This window comes from Trichophyton verrucosum, assembly GCF_000151505.1.
Source record: "Trichophyton verrucosum HKI 0517 chromosome Unknown contig00015_1.f1.exp, whole genome shotgun sequence".
Taxonomy (NCBI): Eukaryota; Fungi; Ascomycota; class Eurotiomycetes; order Onygenales; family Arthrodermataceae; genus Trichophyton; species Trichophyton verrucosum.
Genome location: NW_003315624.1, coordinates 1 through 16,589, shown reverse-complemented (window position 1 = coordinate 16,589; position 16,589 = coordinate 1). Strand labels below are relative to the sequence as shown.

Genomic DNA, 16,589 nt, shown 5'->3' with positions numbered 1-16,589 from the left:
ACGCCAAAAATAAAATAAAATAAAATAAAAAATAAAATGGCACAGCTTTATAGAGCTGGACCAGGCGGAGAGGGAAGAAGACTCCCGCTCTCTAGCCCGACGGGAGCATCGGCACAGGCTTAGAAGCGTAGCTTTCGAGGCCTGGTTAAATTAGCCGCGGACAAGGGCCACGGGCCCTCTTACCGGTGAATATGGACATCGGTTTTTCGAAACCTGGTAGCGGGAACTCCAATACAGGCTAAAGAGTCTAGCAGACAGCGCTGGGATATAAGTGATACGGAAGCGAGCGCCAGTATCGATACAGAACGTAAAAGGGGTCGTTGTTGCAGAAGTGACGGTTAAAAATGAGTGTCACTTGTGATTTGCTGGGGTCACAGTGCAGGTTGTATCTCGTGGCGCCCTGACGCCGGAGCCGCCATCTAGTTTCCCTCCGACAACGTATCAGGGGAAGAGGCTCCGTCACCTTCGTCGTCCTCTATGGTGGGCTGTGCGGCCTGCCCTGCCTCAATAATTGCGTTAAGCGTAGCCTGGCGGTTAAGGTCCGCCAAGTTAATGGCGGCAGGCTTGCGAGAGGGACAGAAGCAGTGCCAGTGCATTTCACCACACGTATAACAAGGCCTCGGTGGTGGTTTGGTCTGGCGCCGTCCTCGGAGTGTCCTTGTTCTTGGCATTCACATCAGCCGTGGCCTTATCAGGGACTGTCCTATCCTTGCCATCGTCCCGGTTGTTGGCAGCCTTGGATGCCGTCGTGTCGGGCGTGACAGGCTTGCTGTACGGCTTTTAGGCGTAACCCTCGAGGCTTAGATTAATAGCTGTGGCTAGGGGCCACGGGCGCTCGGGTGAATATGGGCACGGAGTCCTGACAATTCCAGCAGAAACTGGAAAAGATTCTTAGGGAAACAAAAAGGGGGAGGAAGAGAACAATGGTAATAATAATAAGCATATTACGGATGTAAATACGAATACCAATCTTATTTCAAGAAATACAAAGTCTCACAATAGCCCTTGACAAATGAGTAACCACATGCCCTCTTATATACTTGCTCTGTCCCAAGAGAGCACAACAGTAAACTAATCCCTCATATCCAAGTCCCCCTATACTAGTTCCTCCTAGGTCCTTGACCAGTAAATTTACATTGCATCAGTCAATCTTCTAGGATCTTTTTAGATACGCAAGGGACAGCCGTAAGCCTATCGTTAAATTTTCGTTTACATTCAGGCTCTCAATTAGTTACCCTATTTGTCTTTAGTATTGTTCAACCTAGTTCCCCCGGAATACCCGTATATCGATCCGCAGTGATATTTTGTTCCTATGCCCCCATGCATTATCAATACTATGGCGATGCGTGGTATAATGACGCCTCAAACCACTAGCAAGAGATTCCGTTTATCAAGAGCACCCGGATGCTTTAGTTTGTACAGTCATACCTCTGGGACATATTCATGGAATTATTATTCAATTGAGCAGGATTTATAGAGCTCCAGTTAAAGCCTGTGAGGCCCTCCTGGATAGCAATGCAAGTTAAGTTCACTCACACGAATTATAGTAAGGACTAATTTAAATAAGCTGTAAACAAATGGGCTGTCCATATTGCGCCTGAAATCCATGTCTCGATACAACAAACATATTGAAAGTCTTTGATTCGTCCACTATATGCTCGCAGAACTCCTGTCTAGTTCGCCTGATGCACAGTGCCTTTCCATATCACAATAAATGAAAAATATAACAAAAAGTGAAAATGATGGGTTGAATACGGCGGATATTCGGACATATTCCTCTGAGCTGTAGAGGAAAACATTGGTGCAGGAATTGATAAAGGGTGAATTATAAACGTAGATCTGCCCACCCGAAAACGAGCGAATTAGCGCCTGTACAGATGATGGGATAAAGAACCAGGATCTCCCGATCGACTGCGGTCTCTCATTTCTGGGCTTCGACTTCGGCTTGGCCGCCAATATCGATCTCTTGCTGCCGGATCTATATTATCTCGTCGTGGAGGCATGGGTCCATCAACCCCCGATCGATACCTGTCGTTACCACCGCCAACGTAATTGGGAACATATGAATCTCGCCCACTATCACTTATACCCCCACCTCCTCGGGGTATCGGGGGCCTATCACGCCTGCTATCTTGGCCTGGGCCTCCACCACGACGGGAACCAGTTTGCCATTGAGGGTTAGCAGGCGCGGGTGGCTTGGGTGATAAGTTTGCATCCCGTTGCCATGCCGGAAGGTGGCTGTGAGGCTCACCGGAGGCCTTTCGCTTGTGGCCGTGGACTGGGTCAGGCATGCGACTGTCATAAGGGGGTCGGGACGATGGGTGCATGTTATTCCCGTAACCAGAGCGAGCTGCTTGTGGAACGCGACTTTTCTTTGGATCTGTGGTGGGTGCTCCCCGAGAAGAGCCTGAGGTCCATTCACCATGAGCTCCCATCCCAACTGATCCACCAGCAGGTGCAGGGGGCAATGCAGCCTTTTGTCCTCGGAACTTTCTTCTGTCAAGTTCATGAGAATCTTCAAATGAAGGAAGGTCGCCCGGCCTAGCGGGCAGCGGAGGGGTAGTGAAATATGGATGCTTGAGAGCATCGATGGCATTTATTCTCTTGCGCCAATCGAGCCTCAGAAGTTCTGTTAGAAGAGATATTGCAACAGGGCCTTGTCTGTAGTCTATGTATTAGCTATGTTGTATAGATAGAAGTGATATTTATATTGCGGATGACTTACTCATGAAAAACAGTGGCAAGTGTTGGGCGCTTGAAGCCAAAAGACCGTATGGGTTCTGCTCCTGGTAGCGAACTCCACCCTGGCATGTTTTCCTCCGTGGGGGAGCCCACAAGGTTGAATATAAGCTGTGCTTGATTAAGATCACTAGTTCCAGCGAGAATAGGCTTCCCCTTGAACATTTCGCCGAAAACACACCTGTCTCGATAATTAGCATTCTGTAGGTCTACAATGGGAACATTGGGGTAAGAAGGGTTGACGTTACCCAGCACCCCACAGGTCAATCGCGGTAGTATAGCGACGTAATTGGAGAAGAAGTTCCGGCGGCCGATACCAGCGGGTGACAACCAGCGTCGTATATTCTCTCTTTGCTTCTCCGCCTCCCTTACCAGCAACAGGTGGCGCTTCGTCATAGGGCCGGGCAAGACCAAAATCCGCTATCTGAAGCACGCCGGCATTATTTATCAATAAATTTGCGGCTTTCATATCCCGATGTAATATTCGATTCTCGAGTATCGCATTAGCTTATAAGCAATGGTCCTGTTGAACAATGAAGAAGTACCTCATGCAAGTACTGAAGGCCTTTTAGAAGCTGTATCATGTAACACTTTATCTGAGGCTCAGAAAAATGGACATCCGGATTCTCCAGTAATCCAGACAAGTCATGCTCCATGTATGGTGTTACCATATACATTGATGGTTTCTTTCGTCCTTCGCCTGTTATAATGGTCAGACAGGTATTCAGCGGCTAAAGTAACACCCGAGAGGCAACATACCTCGGCTCCGTTCCACTGCCATTTCTTGAAGCTGTAAGATGTTCGGGTGTGATAGTATCTTGAGGAGTTTAATCTCTCGTAGGGCAGTGATTGGAAACTAAGCCAATGTTGGGGTCAGCCAGTGTGAATGCGCCAGGTGCATTCCCAGATTGAACCCACCCCGTCTTTCTCATTGTGCATTAATATTTTCTTTAAGGCGACTAACGAGCCGGCTCGTTTGGACCTTGCTTTGTAAACCTCACTTCAAGAAGGAAGAAGTATGTTAGCAGGTGTGCGATTGAGAGCAGTAAGAAGCTTGAACAATACCCGAAGGTTCCTTCACCCAGTTTCCCTAAGAACTCGAATTCGCGAATAGAGGAGCAGCCCTGGAAGCGCAAGCGGCCATCTTCATCGCGCTCTAGGGAGCGCTTAGGCCTGGGTGACGAACCCGACGCAAGCATCGTGGTGGCTCTCCAAGGGCTAATCCCCGATCCCTAAAACCGCAAAACTAGCCGTGAACGCGTTTTGGAAAATTGGTATAGCACGGATGGTCGAAGAGTGATTGCACCACAACTCCAGGACGCAGGACGAGGTAGGATAAGGAGTAAAAGGACTGGCGATCTCTCGGGTGGTGATATTCAAGTCTTAGGGTGTCTTAATAGCTCGAAAGCTCGGAGTTGCGACATTGACGGTAGAATAGAGTTTAGAAATGTGTTATCGGAGGCTCTGATCTTCCAGTCCGTATTATGTAGTGCACTGCTCCGCTTTCATAGATGCACGTGATAATATCATGACTAAGCCAAAATTGGTCTTGGTGTTGGCTAGACTTCTCTGGAAGTCTCGAATCAATCAGAGGAAGATCTTGGTTTCTAGTTGATTATTACCAATAAAAAGGCACAGTATATAGTAGTCCAGAACACACAGAAATGGGCCCCTTTCTAACCGATACGTTTATGGTCTATAACTTATATAAGCGGAGACTTAATGCTAACCCTCTTTTCTTAACGCTCTCTTTGTAGGTATTTCTACGAGCCACATAACAAAATAAGAAGTTTCCACTTCCCTATATCATAATGTTCAATACATAAAATAGCGAGATCAAGAAGATAATACTAAGGCTAGAGCGGAGTATGTGTAATGATCGGAGTATCTTGGTCGAAGCTAAGAAGTTAAGCTTTGCCAAGACCGGGCGTTTATGCAAGGTTGGCGGACCCGAAACTCAAAAACTTAACTGCCTTTATAACCAAATCTGCTGTTTGGCTGAAATGTTGACTCCATGCCGCTCGAAAGATACCAGTTGCCGGACATGGACCGGTGTTTACATGATGCCGTTGGAAGTTTCGGAAAGTGCCTGACTGTAGCACGTACAGACCTTAACTCGATCAAACCAAGGTATTGGAAAATTGACGCTTGGGTTTCCAATCAATGTATTGTACATATAAAACAGCAGGGATTCTCCGGGATGGTGACAGTAGCACTATTAACTATTTACGTAATTCAATAGGGTGTGTGTTTGGATTACTAGGGAGAAAGAGTGAATCACACATAGCAGTGAAGTTGGTATGACGTGATCGACTGTTAACTCAACTATATAACTTTAAGATTTTTGAATTCGATCTGCCTTATCAACACCGTTTTCGCACATCTCTGCTTCTCTGCTCCCTGGCTCCAAATTATCTCCGAGGCTGCCACAAGCTACCCATTTCACCTGTCAATCTACAACAAGCTATCCAAGCAGACTATTGCTTTCCGGTGTACTAACTTGTCTACAGACATGTCGTTTTCTCGTCAGTTATTATCAAAAGAAGTCTGTTTCGCTGATGCTTACACTTCGTACTCGTCATCAGCAAGTTCACCCTTACAAGAAAGAGGCGAACTGAAAGCTCTTCGGAGCATCTAGATTCCGAGCTACCAACCAAGAGCATTTCTTGGACTGGGCTTTGATTGAAGTCAATGAGAATCGGCTGGGAAGGAATGCTGCAAGTTCTATTAGTCGTGGTGGTTATTTCACGCCGCTAATTCAGGATCTTGGATGGGGCCTTTTCATCGGCTGGGAAGACATTTTCAACGACATCAAAGTCATTACAGGCTCGAATGTCCGCGTTCCTTCTTCATAAGTTCCTATGCCGGCCACTGGTGTTGCTGGTAGAAGAGGTGTTGCTTTAACTGGTTACCTGCAGCCCGCATCCTGTCTCAAGATGTCAATGATAACTAACGACTCTCTCTGCAGCCAATTAGGGGTCTTCGCTTTTTGGCCCAGAGGTTCGACACAACAATAACAACATAAAGGACGAACGGGTATGCGAGCCATGCCCACACCCCACACTGACTTCACCACTTTCGTTAATTTTGATCTAGACTTCACCTTTCGCAAAACCGTTACGCTGCAAAGGCCGAGCCGTTACAGCTACGCAAAAAGATGCTACTGAAAGGCGCTCCCGTCAAAGGCGCCCCCAGGAAGAACCACGCCAACAAGACGAATATCCAACAAAGACATGCTCACACTTAACATCAATTGTGTACAAGCCAGGGAGATTATCAGATGCTCCAGTCTCCTTTCCTTTCTTTCTGTGTACGATATACTACCAGGTGCAAACTGGGGTGCTGACCTCCATCAGATCGGAAGTCTTGAGCTTGATTTATCCATGCATCCTGCGGCCTGAATAACAATATCATTTGCTGGTATAGGGGAAATATGTACTCCATACTTCCACGTTTGAGTAGCCCCATCTGTGACGCCTTTTAGGTACCATGTGACAGGTAGGGGCTTGCCCGGTGTTCCTCAAGACGAGTTAACCCAGTTTTATAATGTAGAGCAGCCTAATAGTCGATAGCGACAATGGTGGAGTATTTCACGTTTAACTGAAAAGTAGTATCATTGTTATGGGTTCCATTTTTCAGTAGGTACCAACTATGTATCTAAATACCTAGTTAGCTGGACTTGAACTTACAATCTTTGACTCCATCCCACCAAATACATCCCCCCGAATCACTCTGCCACTCCTCTCCAGATGCTTCAGGGGCCGTTCCAGATACCCGTCTGATAGCCTGGGCCGAAGAGAATCCCGGCTCAACCCACGTAAATGGATGATCTCTGTCTCGCATGTCTCTCACGATTTGTTTGTCGTACATCCTCTTGTCGTTTGTTAGCGATAGATCAAACTCCGTGACATTCGGATTGAGCTGATCATGCAAACGTGGTGAGCTAATAGCGTCTCCAGCTGACATCCCCCTATCGATAACATTGACTATTGTTTGTAAGGTAGCAGTGGGAATTCGCGTCCCACCAGCAGATCCGGTAACAAAATACACTTCGCCCTGCTTATTTGTAACGATGGTAGGCGACATTCCGGAAAGAGGCCTTTTACCTCCTTGGATATGGTTATTTGCAAACTCTAGTGGATTTTCCGGGTGCTTCTTGCGCTGAAAGTCAGACATGTCATCACCAAAAATAATCCCAGTGGTAGGATCCATGACTCTGCTTCCAAACCATTCGCCGACGCTGGTCGTAAGCGATATGGCTAAGCCATCGTTGTCCAAAGCAACGACATGAGACGTTCCTCCACTATATTTCACAGTATCGTTTGACAGGCCGGAGATGGCTTGGTCGGCTCCAATGTATGGTACTAGGTACTCAAGGATGTCCCGTAGAGTCCTGTCCTTGATGGTAACTTCATGGGGAAATCCACTATCCGCATTGAGTAACCATTCTTGATATTTGTCCATGTCTATAGTAGGGAAAAATTTGGGGTCAGGGTCTCCCAATCTGGATCTCTATAGCGCACAGGTTAACTACACAGGTTTGTGTATAGAGGTAGCAGTAATGTAATCATACCTGAGCATAGCCATATCTTATGGCTTCAAGCAGCCAATGGGTGCTGGGTCCATCGGTCCCAGGTTGGAAAGTGCCATGTCGACCAGGGAATTTTTCCAAAAGCTTTAAGATGCTAAGAACGATCGTTCCACTCGTAGGTATCGGCGTGCTTGTAACCGTATGGCCCCGGTAGTTAATACTAACATGCTTTCGCGTTTTGGCCTCGTAGTTCTCCAGGTCCTCTTTCGACATTAAGCTTGACCTTCCCTTCAGGGTTTCATAAGTGTGATCTGCGATTGTTCCCTTGTAAAAGGTACCTTCGTTCCCACTATTCGCAATTGCTTCCAGTGTCTCAGCGTATTTCGACCGGTTCAACGGGGTACCCTCCGATATCAATTGGCCTCCAGGGCAAAATGTCTCGTTCCAAGGGTATTGTTTAAACCAGCCGCAACTATCATCTGGCGGAAGCGCATCCCGATCACGAGGTAAGTCCCTCGCGACGCGTTTGACAAAGTACATCAAGTCTTCATTTGCCTTGAAATCGCCCTTCGCTGCTTGGATGGCGGGTCCGAAGAGCTTTTTCCAGTCCAATTTTGCATACTTGTAAATCTTTCTGAGTCCCCGAAGCTCTCCTGGAACGCCGCTTTCTGCAGTTTTAGTAAGGGTTGAAGAATATATAAATTTTGAAAAGCGAAGAAAGGAGAACACTTACACTGATGCACCCCCTACATGGACATCATGGCGAGGGTCATCGTAGTATTCATCGGTTGCTAAACTAGGTGCGGTTGTTCTGAAATCAATAGCTTCAAAGCCCTTTGGATGTTTCACCAGAGCAAAGCCTCCACCCCCAATTCCGCTGTGATACATTGCTACTTAAGCTTTAGCATATCACGGCATTCTAAACAAGGTTCTCGGAAGGTCACCTACCAACAGTTCCAATGCAAAAAACAGTAGCTATGATCTAGCGGCCACGAACGCGATTAATTAAAGTCGGGGCTCATTATTTGAGATAGCTGCTTCAATGGCATAGGAATTCGACTTACTGCATCCGCTGCAGTAGCCTCCAAATTATTTTTGAATAACTCAACTGCTTTGTCATTGCAATACTGGCTTTCGCTAGCAATGCTAATCCCGCGGCCTTTTTGCGCTGCTGTATGACGGCCATTGGTTCCAGGAGGTATCGCGGATGCAACAACCAGTAAGGTTGACTGGAGAATCACGGTGAAAACCGATAGCAAAAGCATTTTGTTGCTCTGGTCGCTGTGGTGTAGCTGATGCAAGCGAGGCAGAAATGCCTATCTCCATCAAGGCCGGAGAGCAGTATATATAGCACGTAGCTACGTATTATAGAATATTGCATGGATATTTCATGATTTGAATGAATACCAAACTTGCGGTTTCCATGATCGCCATGCCCTCCCCTCCCCTGTGTGACCGTATAAAGTTGGGACAGAAATCAGCTTTTTAGGCCTAGATAATATATGCATACAATATAGATTGTATGAAACTGTCCATGGCTCGATTCGCTCTTCCGCCCATGTCATTTAATTGGTCGAGAAACTGCATACAGTCCATTGATAGCATACCAGAGTGGGGTAGCCATCTGTAAATTCCCTTTAGAGGCGCAGCCTGAATAAATTAATTATCCCTTTACGGTGAGATGATGAGAGATTCCGGATAATGGAACGCGGGGGGGTTTCAGCCAGCCCAGTTAGGGTGATAAACAAGCCCATATCAGATAACCAATCAGCACATATAGAGACAGCTGAATGCTTAATTGCACAGCATACCAAATGAATGGAGTGACTGGATTGTCAATCTCTGCATGTTCTCATTCGTATGAATAACAGTCATCTGCCAAAGAGCCGACCAGCTTTGGGGTTGGTCACCATTGAAATACCGGCTGACTAGTTGGCCCGCCAATTCATATGCAGATCTCCTCTCTTTCCCTTTAACCCTGTAGTTTCAAGTAACCATGAATCTTTGATATATAAATAGCTGGCGTTTACCATAATGGGATGGTAAGATGGTGCGACAGGATAGCAATAACTTGTACTCCGTGTCTTGATCTAGACAAGAAAGGTGGGCTAGTGCGGGTATCCAACATGGCAGGATATCGACCTGAAAATTGAGATCAAAGGATTTAATCTGCATGCTGTACTCCATACATTGGATTGGCGAAGAATGATTATTGTAATATAAACTGGACGGCGCATCTTGGTAGCCGGTATGGTAGCTTTGGCTGAACGAACTCAAATGTGGCTTGGTGGCTCTCTCGGCTGGATGAAATATGGGTGCAGACCCGAACTACCAATGAAGCGAATTTGCATTATCAACCGTTCCTAATATCTTTCTGCTGGGCATTTCGCGTTGCAGCTTGACCCCTTAGGTACAAGGGATATCTTCTCCACCGTTCAGGCAGCCTCTGCTTGTTTTGAACTTAAAATGGAAGTCAAGAGATGTTCCAACATTTGGGATTTCACTGCTAAAAGGGATGCAAACGCGCATTTAAAGGACTACCAGATTGCATGCATAGGTCTCTTTTCTAGGAAGTTAGTGCCCGAATGCGTGGGTTTCGCAAGTAATGTAAGAGCAAGGATGGGTTTTCAAGCCTGTATTTGGAGAGTAGGTAGACTTTATACACTGGCATACTGGCTGTGACATGGAACTAATTCGGAGACAGATACTTCGTCAATTCACAAAACTTCAAAGTACTTTGCAAAGCTTCAAAAGCCTCAAAGCTGAGACGGTTTTGAGAGGGCCCGTGCCCTTCCATAACATCACGTGCATTAATGTCATGTGATCATACTATGGCCGGGATTTTGTATTATCCGCTTTAATCACGTGATCTTCAAATCCCGGCACTGGTGATGGAAGTCAATGCTCGAATTACAAGGACGACAGAGAAGCAACTATCACGAACGACCGGAAGCTTGTCGCATTTCTGAACTCAGTGATCTGGTGGGATTATCCAGGTGTGTTAAATGCAGTCAAGTGCGCCATATTGACTCTTTCTAATTCTCTTTTGCTGCAGAATACCAATCGAAGTCCCTCCATCATGCCCTCAACCAACAACCACCCTATCAAGGTGCCTCCAGGGCCGCCGCTGTACAGATTCGCTGCAACTGCTCTTGGTGCTAGCATGTGGTTTTGGGTATGTTTTTCCCATAATCTATATCCGCAGCTGTTCAAAGAACCGAATTGGGCTGTCGATGGACATTTATTTGTGTGGAGGAGCTAACACGGCACATTCAAACTAGTTGATGTACCGCGCAAAGAAAGACGGCCCTGTTCTCCTTGGCTGGAAGCACCCTTGGGATCATTAAATTACGGAGTACTCTCGGCACATTTCTTCGGCCCTCTTTTACTGTCCGGCTATATTTTATCGAAAAGGAATCTAAGTGGTGTTATTCCCCTGCGAGCGGCGCCCGCACACACATGGGTTCTGAGATGGCAGTGTGAAGCAAGCGCAAAGCCCTGTTGATAGGATTGCTCGCGCGGCAATTCTACTATAACTTGCGATAACACTTTGTATCACCAAGAATAACGTTTTCTGCGGTCCGTGTGTTGTATATATTTCATAGAAAGCATTGTTCAATGGTACTTTTAGCTTACGGATACTACATGATGTAGCAACGATAAGGGCTTTCTCAACCGGAGGAATTCAATTACACTATCTATCGTACTTTCAACCACTGCCCTCTATTCAAGCTATATATGTTTGGCAAAAAGGTATCAACGCACGAATCGTAGAAACAATGCAAGCAGATGGTTCCCGCTATATGTACAAAAATATGAGCCAAAATCTATATATACTAAGGCCCAATTATCTGTTATTGACCGCCCTCAAGCAGGACCTTGTATCGACGGCGTTGCTTTTTCGTATGTGGACGTAACCAGCGATTTAAGCGTCCAATGCCGCGTGCAAGTTTGGGGAATATGTGGTTCTCACAAACCCATGCGGCTGCAAAACCGCCCAATGCAAGGATTAAAATCCAGGTCTTGAACTCAGGGGACATGTATGTAAGCTCCATCAGCTTGTACAGCCATTTGGCGGGTTGGAAGAGCATATAAGAAGAGAAGAGGAGAATAATGATAATTGTGGCCACGAACGGAACTAAGAGATCGCATTAGGCACTGGCAGTTGCTTTAGGGTCAATTTGGATGAAGGTAACATACCATTAGATGTTGCTGGCTTTCGGAATGGCCTGCCAGCACTCAGAACGACACCCGAGAATACATACTGGTAGCAAGAGACAAGGAACAGGGCGGTATTCTGTGAGTTCTTGATGTTGGTATCCTCATGGCTAATTTTTGGTGGGATATACCTAAGAGTCGTCAGTACTAAAGGCAGAATAAGGACAACGGTTAAAAGGTATATAATCCTTACCATTCAGGAATTTGCACAGTCTCATATGCAGTGGCTTGAATGAGAATGCATATAAGAATTTGTCCAAGCAGAGGAGTCAAGACCTTCCGTGAAACAAGATTTGCAGTTGGTCTCTTGCGGCATAGAACTGGACTGGCACCAATCCACCCCACTACGAAGAGTTAGAGTTAGTCATGTATTGTATTCATTTTAGTGTCGGCATTGACTTACTGAATATAGCCACAGGCAAAATTATCACCAGGTCAATGTAGAGAAACTATACCCATACAGTTAGAACCGCTCAACTAAACAGAAGGGGAAACCATTGAGCTTAAAGACTTACCTGGAAATCCCCCAGGTTCGAAGCAGTCGCGTAAAGGAAGCTGACAGAAGTAAACTGAATGGCAGAGTAAAGACTCATGTACTTGAAACAGCAAAAGCTTGTAACTAACGCTGCCCTTCCTTCCCTAGATTTATATTAGCGGAAATCAAATAGATTGATGGCAAGTGCGTTGACATACCTGATGAGTTTTGGAACGCATGATATATCGAAGATCCTACTGGTGAATGGGGCAGCCACAGAAGCCTCTGCTTCAGAAAGAGATATGCCCACGTCTGCGGCCTTAAGAGCACCGCAGTCGTTGGCACCATCCCCGCAGAATCCACAACCGTAGTCAAGGGATTGAAGCTTCTCAACAAGCTCATGCTTTTCATCAGGGGACATTCGAGCAAAAACTTGACCACGAACGAGCATCTGTTCTATCTTAGCGGCATTGTTCATACACAGATTATGGAGAGAGCAGAACGTACCCTATTCAGCACCCCTTCGGAGCCATAGTCAACAACCCAGCGAAACACATCTCCGGTTACTGCAATGGCGTAGGTCATTTTATTGTAGTGATTATAAGGAACGGACACGTCTGTCACTGAGCTATGCGGAAGCGGCTATTGGAAGTTAGATAAGAAGAGAAAACTGGAGGGTTCCGGCAGAAACAAGGGTCAAGAGCTATACCGTTAAAGTATTCTCATCAAGCTGGTGATCGGGGTTATCGATGCTCTGCCAGCAAAGACGAGCGTCTGGGTCCGAGGAGCACCCTTGTTTCCTGTTAGTGCATAACATCATTAAATGGTTCGGAGTGGAAGCTTACCCTCAACAAAGTAAGGAACAAAACAAGGGGCGGCGCCCTCAACAAAGCCACACTCCCTTGCCACGCTGACGGCTGTCAAAATATTATCGCCCGTACACATTACACTGCGAATACCAGCTTCATGTAGCTCGGTAATAACACCCTTCGAAGTAGGCTTTAGTTTGTTCTCAAAGATGATGAAGCCAATAAATTCAAGGTCTGATTCGGCATCCGCCCTACTCATGGAAAAGATGTCTCGAAGTGAAAACTGCGGGATATGTTTGGTTGCACAGGCAATAACTCGGAACCCGCGATGGGTGTAGTAATTCAGGAGTTCAGAAAAGTCGGGTGGCACTTAGGTTGGGAGTTAGTAATGAATGTATGCGTGCATGTTCAAGCGCATAAGTACTCACAGCTTTTAGGAATGCATATATCTTTCATGCACTCTGGGGCCCCTTTAACGAATATGTCAACTCCATCACTACCTGGTTGGCGCACTACAACACTAGCTCGGCGGAGTTGAGAGACAAATTCAAAAATGCGAAGGATGGATAACTCAGTAGCATTACTTGCTTCCTAGATATCAGGTTAGAATTGCACTCATGATCCTAGTAATGATAACAAACTCACAAGTGTTGGTCCGGTATCATTTGGAGGAGCAAAATTGAGCGGAGATCTTGCAATAGATGGAGAGATATTTTCATAATCCTCATATACTTCTGCAGTGTTGTGGCTACCTTCTTCGTAGGACCAGCCTGTAAATTCAAACATCTTAACATCCAGAGGGTCGCCTATGAGTTCTCCGTCTATCATCCTTAGCGAATGGCAGGTCGCCATGGTGTAAAGAATGGCCGTATTTGGGCCGTAATCCTGGGTAGGATCCCGATCAGAGCGTAACTGAGGTAAAATGAGTGAGGCATCTGTTAGAAGATCGCTGAACCTGTATTGAAAATTCGATTAGTTTACATCTTAATTTTATGGTAGGGAAACCCGCCTTTGTTCCCGTTGATGACTGAGTCTAACCCCGAGTACATCAAGGCCATCTTCAGTTAGAGTTCCAGTTTTATCAAAGCAGACAACATCGAGCTTTCCGGCAACATTAACCCTATTAAAATTAGTAACATGTATACAAAGAAGCTCCTGTCTAGAAGGTACCTTTGTGGACTTATGCAAAATATCTGCTGGGATTTGAGCCTGGATATGGCGAAGTTGATTCCAATTGTAAGAGTTGCGGGTAAGGCTGGAGGCACGACAATGGTAATAAGGTCAAGTGCCCGAACAATAATCGTGTGCCAAACAATCTAAGACAAATATTAACCACAGTTGCCAATCGGGGTAAGGACAAAATTCTCACCTTTAGTCGAATGAAATTGACAAACGAAACAATAAATCCAACAGCTGCAACGGTGGCCATCACGGAAATGTACCGGAAAGAGTCCTGGTAGAATTTGAAACCTGATGGTTTAGGGAACAGCATTGACCTAACCAGGGCACCCTTCGTAGTGTTGAAGCCTGTCCGCACGACCATGGCGAGAGCAGCTGCTTCATCATCTGCGGGATCTTGGGGCCGTCTGGCACGAATAAGCTTTGTGCCACAGAACAAGAAATGCCTGGCAACTCCTGGATCAACCGAAGTTGCAGCTAGATTTAGCTGGGCTAGAGAATGGTCAGTTACAGGAAATTTTGAGACGGGAACAGATTCTCCTGTTGAAAATCATTAGCTAACTGTATCTGGGTTACGAAGATAAAAAGTTAGCTCGAACCTGTTAGCATGCTCTCGTTGACAATGCAGTCACCAGAGAGTAGGAGGCAGTCGCAGGGTATTTGAGTTAGAGATGGGTCGGAAATCTCGAACACGTCGCCAGGTATCAGCTCAGTTGAAGGTACAGTTGTCCCTATTAGTAGGCAAAAAAAAATAACATTAGAATTAGGTATAACCCCGGAATCCTAGTCAACCTACAGAATCCGCTTCTTAACACTCGTATCTCGCACTCAAAGTGTGCAATCTCACGCAAGCGTCGCATTGTCTGAAATGTTAGTATGTAGGTAATTGGCAATCTCCTAAATATGGGGAGTAACGTACTGATCTGGTTTCGATGGCGGTTGCCGTTATGCTGAACACAGAGATAAAGAAAATACAAGTGGCATAATAATAGTATTCATCCATTGACCAAAGGGTCAAGCTCGCAATCTGGAAGATATAGAAAGGGTGGAATGCCTGGCGAGATATTAGTTAGATGAATTTTAAGAAGTGGTCAAAGTTATAGGAAATGCATACTTCATCCAGCAGTATCTGTGGAATAGTCTTGGCCTGGATGTCAATAATATTTGCGCCGAACACTTGCTCCCGGCTCTCTCTTTCGTCTGCATCCAATCCACGGCGTAGGAGTTTCACATCAGCCCATGCAGGGTCCGCCCAAGTCCCGCTAATACTAAACCTGTCTTGCACGGGTTGATAGAAGAACCGAACGTAATGGTAATCCAGATATCGTAAATTTGGCATTATAGGATCATCATCATACTCGTAGTTAGTAGCAGTACCTTCTTTGTTTCCCCTCCCAAAAACGGTGGAGAGTTGGCGCCCGTACGGCTGATTCTGGATATCCTGTATATTGAATTGGCCCCATTGGTTTTCAATAGCGACCCATTGACACTTATACAGTGGTGTTGGAGTACCTATCAACGACACTCGCCATTTCGGGACCCATCTAAAGATGAGATAGCCGAGACCACAAGTGAAAACGCAGATGGCAAGGTACGTAGCCAAGCCGGCCATGCTGGTTGAGAACCCTGCAATAGCGGCGGTAAGGTCCTCGGAGGCAATGTATATCTTCTGGCTGATAATACCGTCTGATGTCTTCCCTCCACGATGGTGGTCAGTGGAAGATGCACGGCGCCAAAGCAAGGGGTCTTCAGCAGAGTCATGCGAAGGGGTCGGACCAAAATAGCTAGAGGGGCGGAAGGGAGTCTCAACATCGGCTTCCTGGTCATCTTCATGGTCTCGCTCGAGGGTGTGATCATCATGCTCGTCCGAACGAATACGATGGATACGTAGGTCCCCGTTTTCAAGCTGGTCCGGTTCGATAACCGCTTCCTCATCACGGTCATCCGGCCATACAAAGGATCCGTTATTCTCCTGAAAGTAGGTAAAACTGACATTCGATTCACGACGGGAACGACGACGCACGAAGGATGCAACGCTTGAGGGAATGCTCTCAGATATAGGGCCGGCATAAACCTGAAAGTGTGGTCATTAGCCGATTGTTTTCCTTCCGAAATGCATGGATTGCCCAGCTCACTTCTTCTTGTGCCATTTCTACATCGGACAGCAGGCTCGTCCTATTAAGTCATTAGCCTATACTATCATTCTCAAAGCAAGATGGGTAACGAGAACGGTACCTGCTCCGCATGAAGCTGCTGCGGTAGTTGCTCTGCGGTCGAGGCCGATCATGGTGGTCCTCGCCGTTAGTATGTTCGTCATCCATCTGGGGCAGCTCGGGAGCGCACGCCGCATCCTATCTGGCCCAAGTAGATGTCTCCAGGTGCTATGAATCAAAGCTCGAGGGCGTAAAACAACATTCTTCTTCAAGCTTTCCAGAGCTTCAACCTTGATGAGCCATGGAGACTGCAGGTGATCGCCAAGTCACGGGGTCAGGGGTCTTCCATAACTAGTTATCTCCACGTGATGTGGCTTGCGATAAGCCTTGAAGCTTGCAGGCTGCGGGACGGAGATAAAAGACGACAAAGAAGAGGAGCTTGGGGAGTCAGGAGAGCGGGAATGAGTAAGGCAGCTCTATAGGGA

The 16,589-nt window shown here is 46.4% G+C and overlaps 5 protein-coding genes across 5 annotated transcripts; all 5 read right to left on the bottom strand.

Moving 5' to 3' along the window:
* Positions 1-1,862: 1,862 nt before the first annotated feature.
* On the bottom strand, positions 1,863-3,416 carry TRV_00195 (uncharacterized protein; the record flags this gene model as incomplete). The annotated part of the gene is made up of 3 exons (XM_003025582.1): positions 1,863-2,661; positions 2,726-3,159; positions 3,285-3,416. The coding sequence occupies 3 exons, from the start codon at positions 3,414-3,416 to the stop codon at positions 1,863-1,865; spliced, it is 1,365 nt and encodes a 454-aa protein (XP_003025628.1).
* Positions 3,417-6,408: 2,992 nt separating this feature from the next.
* On the bottom strand, positions 6,409-8,535 carry TRV_00194 (uncharacterized protein; the record flags this gene model as incomplete). The annotated part of the gene is made up of 5 exons (XM_003025581.1): positions 6,409-7,251; positions 7,313-7,904; positions 8,004-8,160; positions 8,219-8,252; positions 8,335-8,535. 5 exons carry the CDS (start codon positions 8,533-8,535, stop codon positions 6,409-6,411), a joined length of 1,827 nt encoding a protein of 608 aa, XP_003025627.1.
* A 2,589-nt stretch (positions 8,536-11,124) lies between these two features.
* On the bottom strand, positions 11,125-12,441 carry TRV_00193 (uncharacterized protein; the record flags this gene model as incomplete). Its single annotated transcript, XM_003025580.1, has 6 exons — positions 11,125-11,408; positions 11,471-11,598; positions 11,682-11,808; positions 11,892-11,937; positions 12,004-12,127; positions 12,182-12,441. The coding sequence occupies 6 exons, from the start codon at positions 12,439-12,441 to the stop codon at positions 11,125-11,127; spliced, it is 969 nt and encodes a 322-aa protein (XP_003025626.1).
* A 341-nt stretch (positions 12,442-12,782) lies between these two features.
* On the bottom strand, positions 12,783-14,560 carry TRV_00192 (P-type ATPase, putative; the record flags this gene model as incomplete). Its single annotated transcript, XM_003025579.1, has 6 exons — positions 12,783-13,141; positions 13,201-13,363; positions 13,418-13,657; positions 13,820-13,981; positions 14,142-14,443; positions 14,551-14,560. 6 exons carry the CDS (start codon positions 14,558-14,560, stop codon positions 12,783-12,785), a joined length of 1,236 nt encoding a protein of 411 aa, XP_003025625.1.
* A 460-nt stretch (positions 14,561-15,020) lies between these two features.
* TRV_00191 (uncharacterized protein) lies at positions 15,021-16,025 on the bottom strand (the record flags this gene model as incomplete). Its single annotated transcript, XM_003025578.1, has 1 exon — positions 15,021-16,025. A coding segment is annotated over one exon (1,005 nt), but the record flags the coding sequence as incomplete, so codon positions are not given.
* Between the last annotated feature and the right edge of the window lie 564 nt (positions 16,026-16,589).